Source organism: Corapipo altera, unplaced genomic scaffold, assembly GCF_003945725.1.
Source record: "Corapipo altera isolate COAL_440 unplaced genomic scaffold, ASM394572v1 112, whole genome shotgun sequence".
NCBI lineage: Eukaryota > Metazoa > Chordata > Aves > Passeriformes > Pipridae > Corapipo > Corapipo altera.
In genome coordinates this window covers 10,120,623-10,142,192 of record NW_020884899.1, presented here as the reverse complement: position 1 = coordinate 10,142,192, position 21,570 = coordinate 10,120,623, and the positions used below count along the sequence as shown (strand labels likewise).

The 21,570-nt window shown below is 42.8% G+C and overlaps 1 protein-coding gene across 2 annotated transcripts; it reads right to left on the bottom strand.

Annotated features, from left to right (window-relative positions):
• Positions 1–191: 191 nt before the first annotated feature.
• On the bottom strand, positions 192–20,329 carry C8A (complement C8 alpha chain). 2 transcript variants are annotated; one of them, XM_027649338.1, is made up of 11 exons: positions 20,078–20,329; positions 17,886–18,045; positions 16,784–16,928; positions 15,515–15,659; positions 13,753–13,942; positions 12,267–12,467; positions 10,739–10,979; positions 6,195–6,323; positions 5,365–5,522; positions 3,109–3,331; positions 192–678 (listed from the first exon to the last, which is right to left on the bottom strand). In XM_027649338.1, exons 1-11 carry the CDS (start codon positions 20,194–20,196, stop codon positions 527–529), a joined length of 1,863 nt encoding a protein of 620 aa, XP_027505139.1. In that variant the 5' UTR covers positions 20,197–20,329; the 3' UTR covers positions 192–526. The 2 variants fall into 2 exon arrangements, with proteins under 2 accessions (XP_027505139.1, XP_027505140.1); XM_027649339.1 differs by having other exon boundaries at positions 17,886–17,982.
• Between the last annotated feature and the right edge of the window lie 1,241 nt (positions 20,330–21,570).

Genomic DNA, 21,570 nt, shown 5'->3' with positions numbered 1-21,570 from the left:
CACACAGAGCAGCATATGGCTTTGCTGCAAATGCAGCCCTGGCCAATATGCTGGACTTAAAAATCTGACAGTGCCAGCTTACAAAAGTTCCATGGTACATATGTCAATACCAGCTGCATAAAACTGCAAGGATCATGAGCTTCTTTTTGTGTTTTGCAAAGGCAAATATATAAACTTTCTGAGAGTCAAGCTTACTTATGTAAACACTTGCGGTAAATTTATTTCATGACATGTTGTAGCCCTACAGTCATCTAGCAGCAAAGCCACCTGTGTGAATTTTCCACCATCTCCTGTACTACAGCTGTGCACTGAGTGGGACTCCCATCACAATTGGTGAGGCAAAACATGTGTTCAGTCCACTGAAGCAGTTGGTCGGGTTTTGTACAGTGAATCCAGCACATCTCCATATGTATAGAAACGCAATACCAGCCAATTATTTGTCCTCAGGGTAATTCCCTTGCATGCCTGGAGTATTTATAGCCCAGCACAGACTCCAAACCACTCTGGCCTGGGTACCTGTGGGCTTTCAGCAGGCTCTGCTCTGCAGGGGCCTCCCAGTGCAGGGCTGCCCACCATTCTGTGGGGCAGGGTTGGTGCACTGCCGGGTGCGCCGCGACGTGCCTGCCTGGCACGGGGACCAGCCTGACCAGCAGCTCCAGCGCCCATCTGTCACACCACCTGCAAACACATTGAAAAGAAAGGGAAAAACAAACAAACAAAAAGAAGTATTTAGTTCTGAAGTGCCACCTACAGCCACCTACCTTGGGTGGGAGCAGGGGAGGGAGATGGAGCAGAATGCCAACAACGCTTTGGGATTTCAGCTCTGGCTGTAACCCTTCTGGTTATGGATTCCCTGCTCCATCCCAGCAGTGCCCAGCACATGGACAACTGTTGAGATAAAGGCCCTTTGAAGCCAGGGGAGATGAATCACCTCGAACACCAACAGCTGTTTCTTTTTCTTCTCTGCTCATTCAAAAGGCGGTTCCCTGGCTCTCCTTTCCCAAAGGGCACTGACAGCTCTCTCTGCACTAACTTTGTCACCCCTGACCAAGGAAGAGGGACAAAAGTCCCCTAATATCATGGAGGTGTTGTGGAAAGTCTTCCCATCCTTTTGGAGATGGATCATTTCAAGGCTTTTCCATCACAGTACAGACTGAGTTGTCAGGAGCGGTCGATACTATGGATTATGGCAGCGCTCCTGAATGATGGGAATGCTTGATGGCTGTCATTTACTGTCGTTTTTTATTTACTCATCTGGCCTTCATGCCTGGCTTGGGCACTTTATTAACCCAGACAGCACAAATGGATGTGTGTGCTCTTACTTACTGCTGGGTGTAAAGCTGGGTTTTCCATCTGCTGAAACGTTGTGCTTTAAAAAAACTGACTATGGTCTTAAATGAGTTTTGGAACTAAAAATTTGAAACTAAAAGTTGTGCATGAGTCAGAAGTGTGTCTGTCCCCACTATTGCAAAAATCAGGGAGCACAAGGCTGCCCTGTGCTCTGCTCTCCCTGTGCTCTTTTGGGGGCAGGTCCCAAGCTTTCCATGCAAATTCCTTGGATTTGGAGGCAAATCAGAGAACCTGAGCTTTTTGAAGAAACCCACTTTGCAGTCACTGAAGCAAAGCTTTTGAATTCAGCTTCATAAACCATCTACCCAGCTCTGCTCAAACTCCTTAGCTCATCACAGCTTTTATTTTCCAGTGTGAGACCTCAGTGATGAGCACACAGTTGAAGGCCTGGAGCTCTGCCTGGTGGAACTGCTCTGAAGATGGATTTTTCTGCCAGCTTCATGTGCTTAGATTTGGATTTTTTTTGTCATCATGAATCAAGACAAAAATACCCAGAAAGAACTGCGACTTCTTTTGGAGATGAAAGAACATGTTCCAAGCTTGGCTTTTGTTGCCACCCATTTAATTTTTTAGGATAGTATATAAAGTGATAAAGGAAACATAAATAGAAGCCTGTCACTTTGGAAAAACACATTTTTTCACCCCAAAATAGATACTTCCCTCTAGTTAAAATGCATCTCAGGGAGTGGCGGGGGGGGGGGTGGTGGAATCTGGTTATGTGGCAATTTTTTACTAAAACAGCATTTTTAGTGGCATGTTGTTTGAGCACCACTTCCCAGTTGTTTCACGTGACCCTTTCCCCCTCCCTTCCCTCCCTGACTTTCAAGGTTTGTGCTCTCACCCTTGTAGCAGACATCCTCAGTAGAATGCCACAAGCCCTCTGGAGGATCACCAGCCTAAGAATGTGACATGGCAGTCAGCAAGGACCAGGTGATGGTCTTATTTACAGTAATGAGCTGTGTCTGTAGAGCAATACAGGCAGAGCTCACCCTTTGATGGGCAGTGGGGGCAGCTGGGTTTTACCAGGATAATGCCACCCAGCTCAGCTCTTTGCAACATCTTGGTAAATCTCCAGCTATTAAACACACCCTAATTTCCACCACTTTATTTATAGTAATTATAAAATCACAGAATAGTTTGGGTTGGAAGGGACCTTAAAGATCATCTCATTCCAACCCCCCTGCCATGGTCAGGGACACCTTCAACTAGACCAGGTTGCTCAAAGGCCCATCCAACACTTCCAGTGATGGGGCAGCCACAGCTTCTCTGGGCAACCTGTGCCAGGGCCTCACCACCCTCACAGTAAAGAATGTCTTCCTTATATCTAATCTAATCCTGCCCTCTGTCAGTTTAAAGCCATTTCCTGAGCTGCTAATTTCAGTCTCTTTCAGGACTGCTCAGGATAGCCCAGCGACAAAAGTGATACAGAAGTGAAGGCTGGATTGATGCGTGGATGCAAAGAGCTGTTGGTTCATAGAATCATAATATGCTGAGTTAGAAGGGACCCACAAGGATCATCAAGTCCAGCTCTTAGCCTCACACAGGTCTATCCCCAAGACTGACACCATGTGCCTGAGAGTATCATCCAAATGCTTCCTGAATTCAGGCTTGGTGCTGTGACCAGTTCTCTTGGGAGCCTTTTCCAGTGCCCAACCACCCTTTGGGTGAAGAACCTTTTTCTAACATCCAGCCTGTGGAGAGGAAAACCCAGTCTGTTGGCTGCTTTTTGCCTGTTTGAGGTGCACAGCAGGGTCTTACCTCGGCGCTCAGTCTGCTCGCAGGCAGGGCCCCTGGACCCTGCATTACACTGGCAGGAGCAGGTGTCCCCCACCAAAATGGGTTCTCCATTGTTCTGGCACGGCCCACAGCGGCAGGCATTGAACTCCAACAAATATTCATCCAGAGCCCGTTTCAGGTTTTGCCGCTTGGTTTCCATGTCACCAAGGTTGCTTCTGCGGAGAATTTCGTGGATGGGCTGCAGCTGCGTAGGATGGAGATGGATAGCATGGAAACAATTTCAGCTGGGCATCACTGAGACGCTGTGACATTGCTGGATAAACTCAGGACTCGGGAAAAACTCATTTGTCTTCCTCGACAGCTGCATGTACATCATGCAAATGCGTTGCTGCGACTGATGGACCCCAGTGAGAAACCACCGTTCCAAAACATTCCTCATCTTAGAGGTTTGTGTGGGATTGGCTTCTCTGGACATGCTTTGGAGTTTTAGTAGGGATTCAAATGATAAATTAAAACACCCCAGTAAGCCCATTTTTTGACTGATTTCTTAGTGCTGTCACAATCTCTGAGATTCTTGCATGCTTTTTGCCTTTTTGAAGAAAATGTTTTGGTAAGAGCTTTGGATGGAGGGACTCATCAAAATTTATTGCCAGCCTACCACTTACAGTGTCCAAATTGTGAAATATCCAGTAAATGCTGAGAATGAAGAATATTACCTATGTATATTTTTGTGAAATAATACTGTAACCTACAGCTTTAAGAATATACCTTGCTCATCATATTTCCAGTAGCAAAATTAAGTTCCTGTATACCAACAAAAACAGTGCAGTTTGGGCAGCTGTAATTATAACTTGCCCAACTGACTAGTAATATTCAAATGAATATTAAAGCTAAAAGCTCAGGACTGTCTGAGAACACTTATTTATACTTGTCCATCCGTGCATCTGTGCAAACACTGTGTCTAGGCCAGAAATTGGTGGAAACTATTCCTAAAGAAGAGCTGGGCATCATCTCATTGCACAAGGCATAGTGAGAGTGATTCATGGGGAGGATCAGGGTCAGCTGGGCTTTGGTAAGAGCTCTTCGGCAAATTTGCACAAGGCTGTTTAACAAACTGAGGGAACTGCAGATAAGAGCTGCTGAAGGGGACACGAGCTCTTATCGGGCCACTCCGTTTGCAGAGTGACTGCTCAGCTCTGGAGCAGCCAACAGAGAGGTCAGCGCATGGTTTACTGGAAAAGTGCAATAAATTTTGCCCAGGATTGATGGGAACTTGTGCAGAAAGGTGAATAACCAGCAGCTGGAACTGAAAGTGCTTCTACACTATCAGAGCTTTCTGCCATCAGGGTGCTGCCCAGGAAGGCTTCCACAATCCTTCTTGCCCTGCCAGTAACACAGGTCCATTTTCCCTTCTCCCACTCTCTGTCAGAGCTTTCAAATGTGCTTTCAAATGAAGACAAGAGGGATAGAAGGAGCTGCATGTCCCTGCCGTTATGGAGGTCCTTCCCCCACACCCCACAGCTGCTCTCCTGGAGGAGACCAGTGATCTTGGCATCTTGGGATACATGTGGCACTGCTGACCACAGCTGAGGAGTTGTGGCCACCTCCTCATGCCTCTGCCATCTCTGTCCCTCAAGTATTTGTTTGTAGGGTTGCTGCTCCCTCTCCCTTTCCATCTCCTCTGCTTGCACCCATTTCCTCATCTCAGAAACTATATTAGATGCTTCAGTGATCTTTCCATTTTATGGGGCATCCAGTGAAACTAAAGGGAGAGTACAGCTTTGATGTTTTTTATGGCTACAGACCCTCTTTTTGGAGTGTGGAGAAAGACAGGACCCCCCTGGGAAAACAGCCAGGAGCCCCCTGCTCTGAGGACTCCTGAGGGGGGTCTGTCTATGCAGAGCCTTTACTGGAGGGTGTTAAAAACACCTTCCCCAGCCCCCTGCAAGTCGCCTGGTTATGCAGGAGGGTGGACAGCATCAGGGAGAATAACAGGGATGAATGCAACCACAATTCATTGTGAAGCTGTTTAGGAACACATCAAAAACTTAACTCGGCACTAATCCAGCATTAAGCTCCTTGTCCATCTCCCTGTGGATGCGGTCCGTGGGAGATGTACTCCCCATTGTGAAATGAATAAGAGGTTACCAGATCAGTGGCCCATTACATTTAATCTTGTTCTGTGATGGGATCACAATAAAAATACGAAATGATCTGCTCGACTACACTTTCATTCCTTATAGTGGCAGAGTTTCTTCAACTGCAGAAAAGCCTTACCTCAAAATCAATAACAGCAGGATTATATTTTAATGACCTTCCCCAGTGACGATACATATTGCCATCCCAACTGTTTAAGAGCCCTCCACTGTAACTGGTATCTCCCCCTCTAATCCGAGGAATAATATCTTCCACAACTGCACTGTGGCTCTTAGAATCTGAAAAGTTGAATTACACACATATTATTTAGTTACTGTTTCCACACATGCAGTAGAAGCTGCTTAATGGAGGTGAGATCAATCGTTCAGGGGGCTATCAGTGAGCTGCCTCCTGGAATCGATGGGAGCTTGGTGTTCCCTGCTTGTGGGGTGAGCCCTGCCACCTTATCACGAGGTAGTCAGTGACAAGATGAGTATCCCAGATGTTTTAAGCTGATAAGAACTGAAGAGCCTGCACACCTCCAGCCTTGGTTTCTAGTTAGGACATGGGCAATAGATCACACTGTCTACGTCTCATTAAGTAATGTACAAATTTGGGATTTCCTACCCCCTTTGAGTATTTTTCTTAGTCAATTTTGACTTTTTACTAGTTGCCATGTTGCTTTTGCCATGCATGCCCAGTCTGTCATTGCTATAAGGACTGCAGCCTTCCAGCCACCCCACTGCCTCTATTTATATAATCCAGGTATTGCTACATTCATTCCTACTCTTTAAAGAGCAACTAGGACTCCTGGAGACCTGGACTCAAAGTTGCTGCGGTCCCACCATGTCTGGGAGATGGCACCAGAGCTTTCTTTTTCATTCCTTGTGTGACCCTACTTGAATCTCCATGCCCAAGTGACCAGAAGAAGTGACACGAGATGCCTTAAGACACCTGCCATGATATCATACCAGAACTCAGAAATCCTTTCTTTTGGCAGTCAGAGTATGACACAGATGCGTCCAGATCCAGTTTATTCTCACTGGCTGTAAGGCCAAGTGACAGGCCAATACAGGCCCCGATCTCCTCACCTGTGACAGCTGCAAAACAAAGGAAACAGATAAATTCAGTGACTCATGCTGAGGGGAAGGATGTTAATTTTCCTTCTTGTTTTCTTTCTTCTATTACTGAAGAAAATATTCAGTTGCTTTCGTGGCCTGTATTTCAAAATCAAGAGCTATTCTGGGCATAGGACAGTGAAGAAGACAGTATTTTTTATAAAAATTGTTTCTTAGAAAATATTAGAAGTAAATATCTTAACACAAGGCTTTGGGCATGTATGTCCTTGTTTGATCTATATATTTTTAACCAAACCATAATTTTTTTACAGGCTAACTCATAATTAGGGTAAAGCTGGGAACAGCTGCTCAAATCAATAATTCTTCACTAATTTTCCTAAACTCAGGATCTGACCCACCTGTTGGTGGCTTAAGTAGCAACTTGCAGGTTTGTGTGCTTAGAGCTGCTAGGGCGTTCCTGGTGCTGAGCTGCTGCCACCAGCACTGCCACATACATCAAGAAAATATGTAACTGGAGAGCCATGAAGTGACTGCAGAGGGGAAGAAGGGAACTAATGAGATGGCTTCACCAAGGTAAGCAATGTGCATATTTCATACAGCCAGGTTTTATGTAAGCACTTCAGTGTACTGCAAATAAAAGGCTGTCCTCTTTGTTAGTTAAAAAGTCCATTGATTTCTATAAGTATGAGTATTGTAAGTAATAGGTAACTTTTATATTGCTCTTTTTTGTCAAAGAACCTTACAATGTTTTACAAAGCAGCCTGGTGATCAATACCATGGTATTGAAAGGGAAGCACAGAAGTCAGTGGGGTTTGTGCATCGTGACTTAATGGTCTGAAGATGGAATCTCCATCCGAATCCCAGCCTGGAGCATTGTCTGCTGAACTGCCTCACCCCAGCGGTTCAGTGGTTTGAGGTGGAAGGGAACTTTAAAGGTCAACATCTGCATTGAGCAGGGACACATTCAACTAGAGCAGGTTGCTCAGAGCCCCATACAACTTGACCTTGGATGTTTCCAGGGAGGGGGCATGCACAGAGTAAATTAGAAAGAATATATTCTGATTAATTAAAAATGGAGCAGTAAATCTTACCACTTGAGCACATTTGACTATCGCACCACCTCTCTGGGCGACTTGTGCTAGTGCCTCACTACCCTCATTGTAAAAAAATTTGTTCTTTAAACTAAATTGACCTTCTCTTAGTTTAAAACCATCATCCCTTGTCTTATCACAACAAGTCCTGATAAAAAGGTTGTCCTCATCTTTCTTATAGGCCCCTTTTAAGTGCTGGAAGGCCACAGTTGGGACACCTGAAGCCTTCTCTTCTCCAGACTGAATGACCCAAATTCTCTCAGCCTTTCCTCATAGGAGAGGTGCTCCATCCCTCTAGTCATCTTTGTTGGCCTCCTCTGGACTCGCTCCGACAGTTCCATGTCTTTCCTGTGCTGGGAACCCCAGAGCTGAGTACAGCACCCGAGAGGCAGAACCCCCTCCCTCAACCTGCTGCCCACACTGCTTTCAGTGCAGCCTGGGACACCATTGGCTTTCTAGGCTGTAAGCACACATTGCTGGCTCATGTCCAGCCTCCAGCCTCTTGTCCATGAGAAAGGGGCTACAAGTCCCAGATTCAAACTGGTGAGAGCTAAAACATTCTCAAGACTTCAGTGGGAATTGCATCCCATTGCAAAACTGGGCCCTTGAGAAAGATTAAATGTGTGGCACTCAATTACTTGCAGTAAACTGTTCACCAGTTGTAAACACAGTGGGTAAAGTTCATTCACCCAAAGCAGTGTGAGTGATTGCTTATATTGGTGTTGGAGTGCCATAAAATTAAACTTGAGGAACACCCTGATTAATTGATTTGCCATGGCTCCCATTGAGTAATTATGTTCAGCGAGGGTCTGTCAATACGATTTGCTATTGGTTGCAGCAAGATCGAGTCTTGATAAATGAAAAGTGGTTATCATTGCAAAAGGGTGGTCATAGTAAATATTGGCACTTGAGGGGGGGGTCCTGATAGGGGGTTTTTTTATATGATATAATTTGTGATAGTTAAATGTGCTTAAGTGATAAGATTTACTGCTGCATTTTGAATTAATCAGAATATATGAAGACTATTTCTAATTTACTCTGTGCATAATGTTTCTCCCATAAATGTTCTTGTAATGTGTGAACACATTATACTGTTTTCTGCTAAATAATAGAACCATAACAATCTATTTTAAAAACAAGTAATGAAAAATATTGATGGCAGAGCAACAAGGGACCTCTTTCTGACATATGTATTTATTTCACTCATGACCACATCCATATAAGCCCTTGCAGCCTGAAAGCTAGAAATGAGTCTGGTAGCAAAACTGCAGTCCTGAGCTCTGCAGTGTGGTCTATTCCCAAGTATCTAAACAGAGAAGGTGATTTAATTTTCAAAATTCAGGTTGCCTAAATGCTTAAAGTCTATCTCATGTCTATGCTGAGCTAAATGCTCAGTGGCCACCTAAAGCTGTCTCTCATTTAAGGAGGACTCAGCCAAAGGGTCTTTTTCCTGGGCATGTGTTTTAGTCACTGGTCTATGAAAAAAGGAATATTCTCTCTTGCAGAGCATTTAACACACAGCCTTGTGAGCTAGGTGGGCTCTCAGGGTGCAGTGGTTGTTCTAAAGCAGGTGCCATGTTGCTCAGCCCTGTGGGGACTCAGTGATACATCTCCAGGTATCTGCAGAGCTTCACACTCATCTTATGAAGCTCTAATTTTAAGATTTGAGCACTTATATCCTGATCCTGGCCATTCCTCAGGGAAGGAGGATAATCCTCTTGCAAACACAGCCTTCAAGCATGGCTGTGATCAACATTAGAAAAATCAGGGATTTTTTACTAAATGCTTTTAGACTGTGGCATATCAGACACTTGCAGGTGGGTCCTTCTGGGTCATAGAGCTCTGCTGACTTGGTAAATGTGGACTCACTAGCACAGCCTGGATTAGATGAAAATTACACAGTGGTACTGCATTAGAATGAAAATTACATCCCTACTGGGACACATTTTTGTCTTTTGCTGAACTTCAACATCCTTCTTTCCCAAGATAAAGCATCTCGTAGCAGTAAATCTCCCCCTTATATACACAGCAAGCAGAAGATAAAGCAAAATAATAGCCTCCCTCCACATGCTTTTGATTCATTCTTCCTTTGAAATTGGCAGTCTGCTTCCTGAAGACTTGCTTGCCAAGACCTTGTTCACTTCTATATCACTCACTCTTCAAAGTGAAGAAATGATTTGAAGAAGCATCACATTTCCAAACATTAGAGGTTCAGGAACTTGATGAAAATTCTCTGAATTGGTGATTTCTTGTAGAATTGGCATGGTTAACACTCAATATGGAGTGCATAGTTATCCTAGTGCTGCTAGTACCAAACCATTTCAGACCAGAGGCAGAATTTGGGGCAGAACCATGGAAATTATTGGAAATAATGGAATTACAGCAATTTGCACCAACTGCAGCAATTTGCACATGTTGTCCAAGATCGGTTTCCTTCTGCACACATGTCCAGCCTGGAGTTACCAAGGCAGTTACCTGGGTATCCTCTGCAGAGTGGTGTGATGGTCCATAGGGGAAGTGGGATCTATTGCATTGTTGACACCTTTACAAAAGTTGGCAATCTGGTTAGTGTGCTAAAGTACCATATTATTATTCTGCATCTTAAGTTTTTGATGAGGAAAAATGTTATGCTTTGGCTCACCAGTAATGGCTACTCTTGCATTCTAGTTATCTACAGTGGGTATTTTATCTATTTGAGATTCAAAGGTATGGCTCTCCCACCTCATTCACTCCAATTTGTTGAGAATTGGAACTAACAGAGGTCTGTTAGTCTTCAGGTATGACACTGAACAAAGTGGTAGAGGTACAGTGTGCTATTTCCATTTACAGAAAAATTGCAGCCTTCACTATGAAAAGTTAAGTGGGCTGGCTTGCTGTACTCTGGATGAGTTTGCAAACCTTAAGCATTCATGAGAATGGCCAGAACAAAGACTGTAAGAAATAGGAGAAGATAGCAAGTGACACTGAAAAAATGGAGAAGATAATGCTCAGGTTCCTTCTTAAACTACCAAAACCTCACCCAGATGCTTCTGACATTAGACTGGGAAGCACATTTTGTGACACTCAAGCTAATCCCCTGCCATGTGGCCAGTAGTGCATCCATCTTGTGAATGTGTGGATACCCCTACGTCATCTCCCCCGTGCATTTTTGGGCTTGTGATGAGTATGTATCTATCATGTGCTGGGATGGGCCAGACACCTCAGCAAAGAGGTGCTGATGAGCACCCAGCCTCCCATGGTCCAGGGAGAAGATGGCTGTGGAGATCCACCCCTCGGTCACCAGGTTGGAAAGAGCTGGTTTAGAGCAGAAAGTTGTGAACAGAGAATAGCTTCTCATTTCCTAACCTTTTTTTCTCATTTCCTCCTTATTAATGACGAGAATGTACTCAAAGATGCCTCCCATGGTACCAGATGTCATGAAATGGGTGCCATAGTCATCGATGAATTTGGCATACATGCCATAGTTGTAGGTGTCTGGAAGCTCCTGCAGGGAGAGCAGTACATCTTCGTGCAAAACAATGTTGTCCCTTCTCATCTTGAAACGGGCTGTCTGCACCTTTGTCACAGCTCTAATGAATGCAAGGTCCTGCAGGTAAAGAAAAAAGAAGCTGCAGTCAACATTCATTTAAAAAAATTAATTTCTAGTCTTTAGGCTTGCAGAGGAAAGCCTGAGTCTCTGACTGTCAGTGTATATTGAAGGCATGAAAACAAGCCCAGGTTTAAATGAAAGAAATTGTAATTCATTTTCTAGAGTCTTTTTCTTATGTGCTGTGGAGATGGAGGACAAAGCTGTGGTGTTGGATGCTACGAGTTTTTTTACCGATATGTGAGGCTCAACTTGGTTCTCCTCCGTTCTCTGTTTCTGCTATTTCTTTTTCTGGTTTCTTTTCCATAGTGTTTATTCCCTTTTGCTTTTTTCACAGCCTCAACCAGTGATACAGGACAAGGGTCAAGGCAAGCCCAGCCCAGCTGTGGGGAAATACCCTGGCCAGGAAGATGCTGACAGGGGAGGATTTCCTGGATATACCAACAGATCCACAACTCCACCTCTAGATTAGCCATTGCCTCGGACAAGGCTCCAGTGCAACCAGAACAGCCCTTTAAATGACTCCTCCAATAACTGATCATCATTTAGCTACAAACATTGTGTGAGTCTGGACAAGGGCACAGTAAATACTATAATGGTGCTCATTTCAAACAGCTTTTAAGGGCGTTTTAACTCAGAACACCATCAAAGTAATTCTTCTTTATTGTTTTCTGTCAGCAGCCACAAGAGAAGTGGAGATGGGGCACGGTAAATGTGGGAAATACCAGCACTCATGTTATTAGATTGGAAAGAAGTCATCACAGCTAGTCCATGATGTAAGCCCGCTGTGAGAAGTACACCCTATTACCAGGTACTATTTTTTTCAGCATAGTATTTTAACCTCCCATAAAAAGTAGCATATTTCCCCATCATAAGGCAGCTTGTATTAATTTGAACAAGATATATTTGCTACTGGAGACCATTCCCTGAGGACTATTGTTTGGATCAGCATCTTGATATTTCCTCCTCCCTCATCGTCACTTTCAAGCATTTTTTTATTTATGTGCTTAATGTAGCCATGAAACAGAATGGGGTGAGATGACATGTGTTGTGGCACTTCGTAATTCAATTTTATTCCCACTCTCTGTTTGCTAAAACATACAAAGAACAGCAAACAGGATTACTGACGATCATACATTTGCAATTACATGAACAAATTAAGGTACAATTACTGTGTTAAAAAATGCAATTGAGAGAATAAACTGACATAAGTTACAGCCAGACCATGTGATGCACAGATGATACAACTGGAGCATATGTATCACTGATTTGGTTGGGGTTTTTTACCTTTGCAGCATATTCCGTGAAATTCTTCAGGGATCCTTTGCCACCTGATAAAGTGAGGCCCAGGTTTACCAGTATATCTGAACCTGCAGGCCCAATTCCAATGGTAAAGCCCATTGTTTTGGATTTATGACTTTTAAGGGCATCAAGCAGATCCTTTGAATCGTCGTAAAACTCAAAAGCGAATCCAGAATCAGCATGAGCCTAAAATGAAAGGAGCAGACATTAATTTTTTCAGGTACTTCTCTTCCTTTTTAATCTTTATTTCTTCAAGGAGCTGATAGTGCCTCTGCTTGAAGCCCATGATGCTCCTGACAGCACTGGCATTGACTTCAGTGAATGTGGAATAAGGAATTAAGTCACGTGACATTTCATTTGGAAATATGTGAGAAATGTGGATAAAGCTAAGCATTTTGCTTCATCCATCTCCAAGCAGGGGAGAGGTTTGTGTTTAGCTACTCAAAGCCAGAATGGTAATGTTACCTATTAAGATAGCTTGACACTTCCCATTATAAAACCTTCCTTCCAGTTCCTTACAGCTCTGCCAAATCCTAATGATTTGGACTGATTTTTTTCTCTCCAGCCTGCTTCTGGATGAATTTATTTAGGAAAAAAATTCAACAGCCATTTACGGTGGCAAGACCAGAAAACAAATATTGTTTTGCCTCTGTTTTAGAGAAGTGACCTTTTTCTTGACAGCTTTACCTTGCTGGTGTGTGGAATTGAGCAGTCTTGCTGAATCTGGGCTGTGCTATTTGCCAGCTCTGTAAAAAGCCAGCCCCAGTGTTCAAATGGGGGACTAAGGGGCACAGGGGACTCTGCCTGCTAGGAGGACATGAAAGATGCTTGCATTGAGTCTGTGGTCGTAATATTTCCTAGGAATAATGAGTTTTCATTCATTCATGTCAAAAAGCATGATGGATGTTTCACAGTGTGGCAAAGGCACCCACTGATGATGTGGGAGACCCAGGTTGAACCCCTGCTCTGTTAAAATCAGTCTCCAACATCATATGTGACCTCATGGACTATAGGTATTGTGATACATGGTGACAGGTTTCAGGATCCCCGTCTCACTCAGAATTTGGATTTATGTCCCTTGTAGCCATGTCATAGACTTAAAACGCTTTCAAAGATTGAACCAGCAGCATCGTTACAGTTTTACACGTGGCCACCTGCATCCCTAGAGAGGTGAGTGGCTTGTGCAAGCTCTACAGCTCATTAATAGCAGAATTTAGCGGAAGCCCATTTCTCTTAGCTCTGACTAGGCCAGAGTAAGCGGTGGCAATGCCTGGGTGATAAAGCATGTTAGTTCCTTGATGTGCCATAAACCAGCATTTATATCATCGATTGCCTGTTTTCTCAGGGACAGCTGGGGAAAGGTAACTTGAAAGACAACCTATAGTGAATGATAAAATGTATCTGATATCTGTAGGAAGTTTGGCTTTTTACTGGGAAATCACTGCTAAATTTGACCACTCAAAGCACTTACTAGGAATTGGTATATGTGAAAGTTGTAAGGTTTGCGGAAATACTTCTCGTCGTCTCCGTAGTACAGACGTTCGCAGGCAGCATCGTACTTCAGCTCCCGCCACTCTCCGTTGTAGACATACTCACAGTGGCCTCCAAAAAACTCAGGATCATATACAAACTGTCTCTCTTCCTGTGTTAGGATATTGTATCTTGGAAAGAAGTAGCATTCAGAAAGTTATCCATCGTTCCTGTTTTATTCCCTCAACAGTCTCTGTCACAGATTCTCCTGACACTACAGGTTATCTAGCCTCAAGTTTCCTTAGGAATTTAAATAGAATTTAAAATTGGGTTGGGTTTGCTATCTTTTTGCTATCTTCTTCCCAAAGCTAACAGACATTACAGACAAACAACCATTTTAATTCCAAAACATTAGTTTGGACTCATATGCTAGAAATGGAAGAAATCAGTTAAGTTGTTCAGCCCCTCCCAGCATATACAGTTATGAAAGTCCCAAAGTCCTGGAATTCCTTCAGGTCCCCCTTTAGCTTAATGTATCTCACTGTCTCAAAGTGCTTCCTGGCATTTCATATAATTATTTTCTATCTTAATTTCATCTCTTTCGTTTTAATAATGGCCCCATTTCTCAGGGCAGTTAACACCCTCCCTAGACATGCAGTCAGCTTGTGCTTTGCCAAGTCCCTCACTTATTATTTCCTTGTTCCTCCTTCTTCCCTCTCTCCAGCCCTCACATCTGCTGCCCTCTGAAATCCCTCCCATTACTTAGCATTCTCTGTAATTCCATGGCCTGAAATGAAAGTGTTATTCAAACTAGACAGCAGCATTTCTCTTCACAACAGGGAATCATCTTTAAGACTAAGATAGTAAACCCCATTGGTTTTATATGTTCTACAGGAGAAGCACATCAGAGAGCAGAATTAAATATGTTTCTCAGTGAAATACATAATACATGTCTTGAAAAGCTTTTGATGGACTCTCCCAGGCCCTGGGCCAGAGACACATTTATCTCATGGACTCCAGAGAACATTGGATTGAGCTGATGGGAAGGTTATCTAATGGCTGACTTCAATCTCATACCTTAGTCCATGTTCATAGAATCCTAGATTGGATTCTATGGGTTGGAAGGGACCTTAAAGATCATCTCATTCCAAGCTCCCTTCCATGGGTAGGGACACGTTTTCATAGTGAAACTGTGCAGCATCTTGGTTAAAACACAAGATTTACAACAAGATTGTCACAATGCACAATTTGCCTTTCAAGTTGTACCGAATTTCTCTTTTGTCCATATCACCCAATCAAAATTTGAAGTAGGGAAACATTTTTTCTTGGATAGGAGTATTTACTCTGCATGTGAAGTTCAACCTTCCTGCTTTGAATCTGTGCTCTGAAGTCCTAAATCCTGGAGTTAAATCTCCTTCGGGATGAATGCCACCAGGCTGCTGCATTTCCAAAGTCTGCTGTTTGCTTTAATATATTACTTTTATCAACTGGGGAAAGCTGTGAGGTAACTGGGATATTTTTAACAGGAGTAAAAAGAGGGTGTCACAAGTACAGTGTGACTGGGAGAGGCCAAGGTCAGATAGTAAATCTGAGAGAGGATTTGAAATAAAAGCTGGGATGAACCCTCCTGCCTCCCTCATTGCTACCCATGGTTGCATGGGACAGCACCCTGTCAGTTCATGGACCACTGCTATTACTAAGGAAGAGCAATATAAGGATCTGGTTTTGACTGTGGGAGTAGAAACTATTGATTAATTACTCACCCTTGGACTGCTTTTATAGACCCCGGGATTGGGAACAGGTCTTTACAAGGGCTTTCAGTATCTTCATCCTCACAGTTCTCCTCATCAGACCCATCTCTGCAGTCTCGCTCTCCGTTGCACACAAGATGACGTTTAATACAGCGACCTAAAGTGCACAGGTGCAGGCGATGGCTTATCCGCCCTTCTGAAACACTTGCTGGCAGCTTGCACTGGTTGGACTCTTTTTCACTCGTATCTCAGGGCCACAGGAAGTCATGCTGGGTGTTAAACACAGTGCTCTTCCAGTGGGAATGTGCTTTTCCAAGCTCCTTGCAGGAAGTTTCCATTTGCAACCCAAGTGAGCACAGCTCTGAGTCCAAGCTGGCCACTCCCATGGAGTGGGAATTGAGGTGAGATTGCCTCGTTGTCCTGACTTTATTATCTAAAATTATGGTCTTGGAAAGTTGCTATAGGAATAGCTTCTCCACTTGGCTTAAGGAAGTCAACTCCATCTTAATAAAGTGCAGTTTTGCCTCTTCCCATTGCAGCAGGTAATTGGGGGGTTTATTGCAATAGAGTGCAAGAATGGGTGATTGTAGGAAGGGCAACTTGGAAGAGCTTTTGCCTCTGGGAGTGAGGAGAAAGCCTTGACAAGACAATCATGGCAGAAGGGATCTGGCACTGCTGCACTTGTCCCAGTGGAGGGACAATGACCTACTCCAGCTGCTGAGCTAGTTGCAGAGCTAATGTGTGGTTCTAAATTTTAATAGAATTTTCATTAGATGCTCAAGATGGAAGTTTGAGCTGTTTGTGTAGAGACAAAAATCTGTCAAGGCTAGTCAAACTCTCAGAGAACAGCCGTATTATATCCCAATCCTCAGAGCTGAGGATGGCTAAAAATAAATAAATCACCCCAACAGATTGCTAGTTGGATTGATGATTGAACTATGTCTCTAGCTGGGGAGAAAGCGGTGTGTTGTGGGAGCGCTGTGCCCGTGGAGGGGAGTGTGAGTGTGTAGCACAGCAGTTGGAGCAGAGTATTTCTGCTCTCTTTGTTTTACTGAAAAATTAACATTTTCTGTGTCACACAGCCTTCTTTCTATCTAAACCTGAGTGTAACGTGGACGCATTTCTGTAAAAGTGAGGGGAAAAAACAAAGAGGGGAAATTTCCTGCTTCCCCTTGCACTGGTTCACTGTCCTGCCACCTGGTTGGCAGGGGATTGATATCACCTGGCTGCCCAACCAGGAACAAAACCTCTTTGGTAGGAGTTTGTGCCTGGTTCACTCACCTGTTTCCTCGCACCGAAAGTCCTTCCCACAGCTGGGGGGTTCAGTACACGTGGTCTCAGCACGACAAGTTTGCTCATCCCAGAGGTGCCCTGCACATCTCCTCCCTGCAAACCTCGCTGGCTGCACCAGCCTCCGGTACCGGTGCTGCAGCACAAAACAGAGACAACTACTTACTTGTATCCCTCACAGACATCACCTCCATGGGCTATAAAGCAATCAAAACTATCATTTTTATCTATATTCCTTTTTTGTTTTTTTTTTTGTTTTTTTTTTTAATATGGCCCAAAGACTTTGTATGTGGTAAATGGAGAGGGAGAGTCAGCAGAGAGGTGGGACCTCAGATTTGCTTGAAGTTGATAGGTGGGAATTTAGAGGAGTCTGGAAGAAATGTTTTTGAAATGTCTCTTCTCTGTTTTATACCTTGGAAATAATATGGCATTTTTCCAGTTACGCATGCTTTGTCCTGGAATGTAACAGGCTGTGTTAGATGGACACAGACACTAATTACAACACTGATCCTGCAACATTCCTGATGGATTATTAATGAGAATTGCTGCTCTTTAAACTAGGAAGGGAAAAAAAAAGGGAAAGGGAGAAGAGCCAAATAATTTACTGATTACAACCACAAGAATGAAAAAAGCAGGGATAACATAAACTCAGTAGAAAGCAAAATTAGATATTTAAAAATAAATTCTAAAATTATGATGACATATGTGAAATGATATAAAAATTAACAACAGGAGCAGATGAATGAAGGCTGCTTCTAATTTCTTTTCATTGGAATATTTGCATTAAGAATCAGGGGATACTTAATTAAATCTGAGATAAAAAGGGAAGAAAGTCTTGGGCAAGTATTCTGGCCTGATTCTTCCACCATTTGCCTTGATTTTCCTCTTCCTGTTCTGCTGCCTCAAATTTATTCCCCAGTTTACACCAGGGTAAGTAAGAACCTCTCAAGTAGAGGAGCATCTCCATCATATTTGGATGGGTTTACTTGATGCTTTTGAATGATGAATATGTATAATATATATAATTAATGTGTGTACATCCTCATCACAGACACATCTGAAGATAAATGAATACATTACAGTGGATCCTTACTTTTTTCTCTTGACAAGGAAAGCAATCAGTCCATCCTGACCACTGGCTCAGCTGACAGTCGACAGGAGCTGGAGAATTAACATCTCTGCTGCTTCTTCTAAGGAGGGAGAGAGAGCGCAGTCTAAGGTCTTTGAAGTTGTGTTTTAAGGAGGGCTGGAGGCTAAAAGAGGGAAAATGGTCTCTGTGTGTGTTTTTCCACCAGGAACCTATGTTGTAGGATGTGGGAAGCATCCCTTAGCAGAGGTGACCGTATTACAACCTGAGATGTCCCACCCAGGTATTCACCGTCAGCATTGATCAGGGGCCACAGGTGCAGTGCTTGAGGATTTTGTCTTGGATTTCCTGCTTTCCCAAGAGATCCTAGCCCTTTCCAATAGGTGGATTTAAAATTATGATTAAATATATGTACATAATATATATTTAAGAGCAAACACACTGAGTAAACAGAATGGATGTCACAAAGAGACAGGTTTTAAAGAAAAGATTATTTTTTGGCTTTCTCTTCAGAAGCACATCACAATTTCCAGGAGTAGGAGTGTTTTGAAATCTATTGATTTCACTTTTTTTACACCGGTGTGAACTCATGGTCAGTGGTTTTCCTGTTACATATGAAATCAGGGTCTGTTTCCCATGGGCTTTGTGGAGTGGTAGGAATGGCTACACCAACAGTGCTGAGAAAATAATGTACAAAGGATGTTGATGAAAAATTTGTTCGTTGTCTATTTCTAAAACAAAATACATAAATTCTGAGAAGAAGAAAATAACTAAAGGAAGACTACAAAGGCAGAAAATGGCAAAGGTATTGTATCTTTCTGACCGTTGGATCAGACTCTGCACATACACTGAATATCACTATACTACAGCAAGAAAATACTTCTCTTTCCTCCCAGCCCAGTCATTACAATCTCTGTTTTGTCCTAACTCCTACAACCTTTATTTGTATGATGCATTTCTTTGTCTTGAGGAACAATCTGTGGAGAGCTAATGCAACTCTGTGTTTGCCATAGCTTTCAAAGCATTTTGAGTTATTCCAAGTCAAACCAACATTATTAGTAGTATTATTTTGATGACTAACTAATGAGAAGCCTGTTTTACTTACAAGATTGCAGTCCAAAGAGAAATATTGATAATTAGCAGAGGTATGGAGCACATTGGGGATTCATCAGAGGCTGTAGAAGAGAGACTTACTATATGAAAGCCACAACAGCTCAGCAAGGGAGTCTGTGGATGCAGATCATTGTGTGAGATAAAAACCCGCTGTGTCTCCAGGAAATCAACAGGAACCTGCAGACAAATGGAGCTGGAGGACACGTATGTATTGATGCCTTCTTGCTCTGACAGGAGGATTTGTGGGCTGTATCCTTCAGCATTTCTCAAAGTACTTAATTGGCTCACCTTCGATTGGATTTTACATTTACCTCTTCATTATTCTGCCTTGTTTGATAAGTTCATCAAACATCAAAAATCTTGTCTTTGTTCATTTTCAAAAGGGATTATCGGAATAAGCCTTCATAATTAAGTGTATCACTACCACACTTTTTTCTTTTCCGCCTTCTCCTTGTCTCCATGTTCCAATTATCACTGATACCTTTTTTTGATCCTTCTAAATCATATTTGCCTTTACAACAAGCCTGAAATTAATAGCTGTAGAAAAAAGAATCCAACCATTTTCCTATCATGACTATAGCTTTAGAAAAAAAGTAACTTGTTTATTCCTTTCCTTCAAAGACCAAGTGACACTCAAATAGGTTAATAATATTTTTCACAGAAAAAAACTGAGGTGTGAGGATCTGGCTTGGATTGAAAATTGGGTTATTCACGTGCACTTGTTAACTTCACATTGTCAAATGTAAAATAATTATAATGAAAAAGAATATGAAAAATATTAACTCATAAATCATCCCGTAAAGAGAATTCATTTGAAGTGCCCAAACCCAGTATGGTAATTTCAGTAAGGAAGTTTAGGAAGGCTTAATAGTCATCAGTAAAAGAAAAACCATTGTGCAAACAGTTCCTTCAAGAAGGAATTATGATCCTGAGCTTGGGCTTTGGACAACTGCCAATAATTTTTTTTCCTGGTAGCTGTTTACAGAGAGCATGGTGTGCACATGCCTCAAGTCAGGACAAAATTGATGGGCTGACTGACATGCTGGTAATTTCTATATGTAAAGTTGGAGAGGGAACAGACTTACCTCTGGGTAGGCAATGCCTTGGGCTCCTCGCACACCATTGCCGTGGCCTGGCGTGCCATTATAACCAGGGGGCATATAGACAGGATCAACAGAGACAGCTGACACTGGCTCCACCACATTGTTTTCCCATATGTAAATGTTTGCTATAGATCAGCTGCAAACAAAAGCTTTAAGTTTCAGGACTGCTGGAAGAAGCACAGAGCCCACCAGCCTCCAAAACACTGAGGTAAATCATTGACAACAGCACAGATCGAATCACAGAGTCAGGACACATCCCAGAGGCCTTTGCCCTTTTGGAAACAAATTCCCAGTTTTCTGGCAAGGAAATATATTAAACTGTGCAACTGTTTCCACATTACAGTCAATCAAATCCTATTGCAGCAGTGTGTTTCTTGTCCAGCCCGCGCCCTCCTTTTAATTTGAAGGAGGAGGAAACTCATTTTATTTCCCACAGTGACTTCACTGTAATTTTGGTGTGTCTGGTTGCTGACCAGGGAAAAGCTTCCCAGTACAGCAAATTGAAGATTAGCACAAAATTGTGTTATGAGGAACATGTACCTTCCAGATATGTCAGGGAAATGTCAGTTCGGCTTCCTCCCATTGCCAGCCCCATAAGACAGTTTTCCATCTTTAAAGCTGATGTGAGTGATCACCCAGCTTTTGCATGGCCCTTACACAGTCATTGAACCATGAGAATCTTGGAAAACTCTTTGTTTTCCGAAGTGATTTGGGGTGAGGAAGATTTCCCACACACCTGAAATTGTTGTACCCATACACTGTGCAAACCCATCTGTTCGTGGTGGCTCTAATGCTCTTTCTTTGCTGGGTGGCATCTTAGCACAGAAGTAGTGGATGTGCACAAGTGTAAGAAAGCAAGAACACCCCAGGTTATTTATTTTTAAGATAATAGTCACAAGATGACCATATTTAGTTCTGTTGTGTTAGAAGAAACTAAAAATGGCCATTGGAAAGACACTTGGTCATAGCCCAGGTTGCCCCATAGGTGTTTCCTCAAGCTTGCACACAGCCTCCAAAAATCCCCCAAGGACCCCTGGGCAGGTACAAAAATACACAAGGAATCTGTAACTTCATTAGGTAGCAGTTAAAAAAAAGAGTAAGAGATCTGTGGAGACTTGTATGTTCAAATAAGGGTCTGTATCTCCCTGCTTTTTCTTCTGCATAAGTGGGCTGAGATGCTTCATGCATAAATGAAGTGTTCCCAGCAGACAACTGGAAGTTTGAACCTCAATAAATTCAAGAGAAAGTGTAATTATTGCAAGAATGTCTGGTCTTGGGCTGTTACAGCTATTAAGCAGACACTGAATTGTCCTTTGTCCACAAAAGACTGGGAAAGAAGTGTTACTTTGTGTATTTCCCAAATTAATTGCAAAGCTTATTTTAATAGCTGGTATTGTAAATAATCAAAATAAAAGGACCTCTTATGGGGTTATTTTAATGTAATTAAAGTTCAGAATGACCCCGGGGCTTGTCTT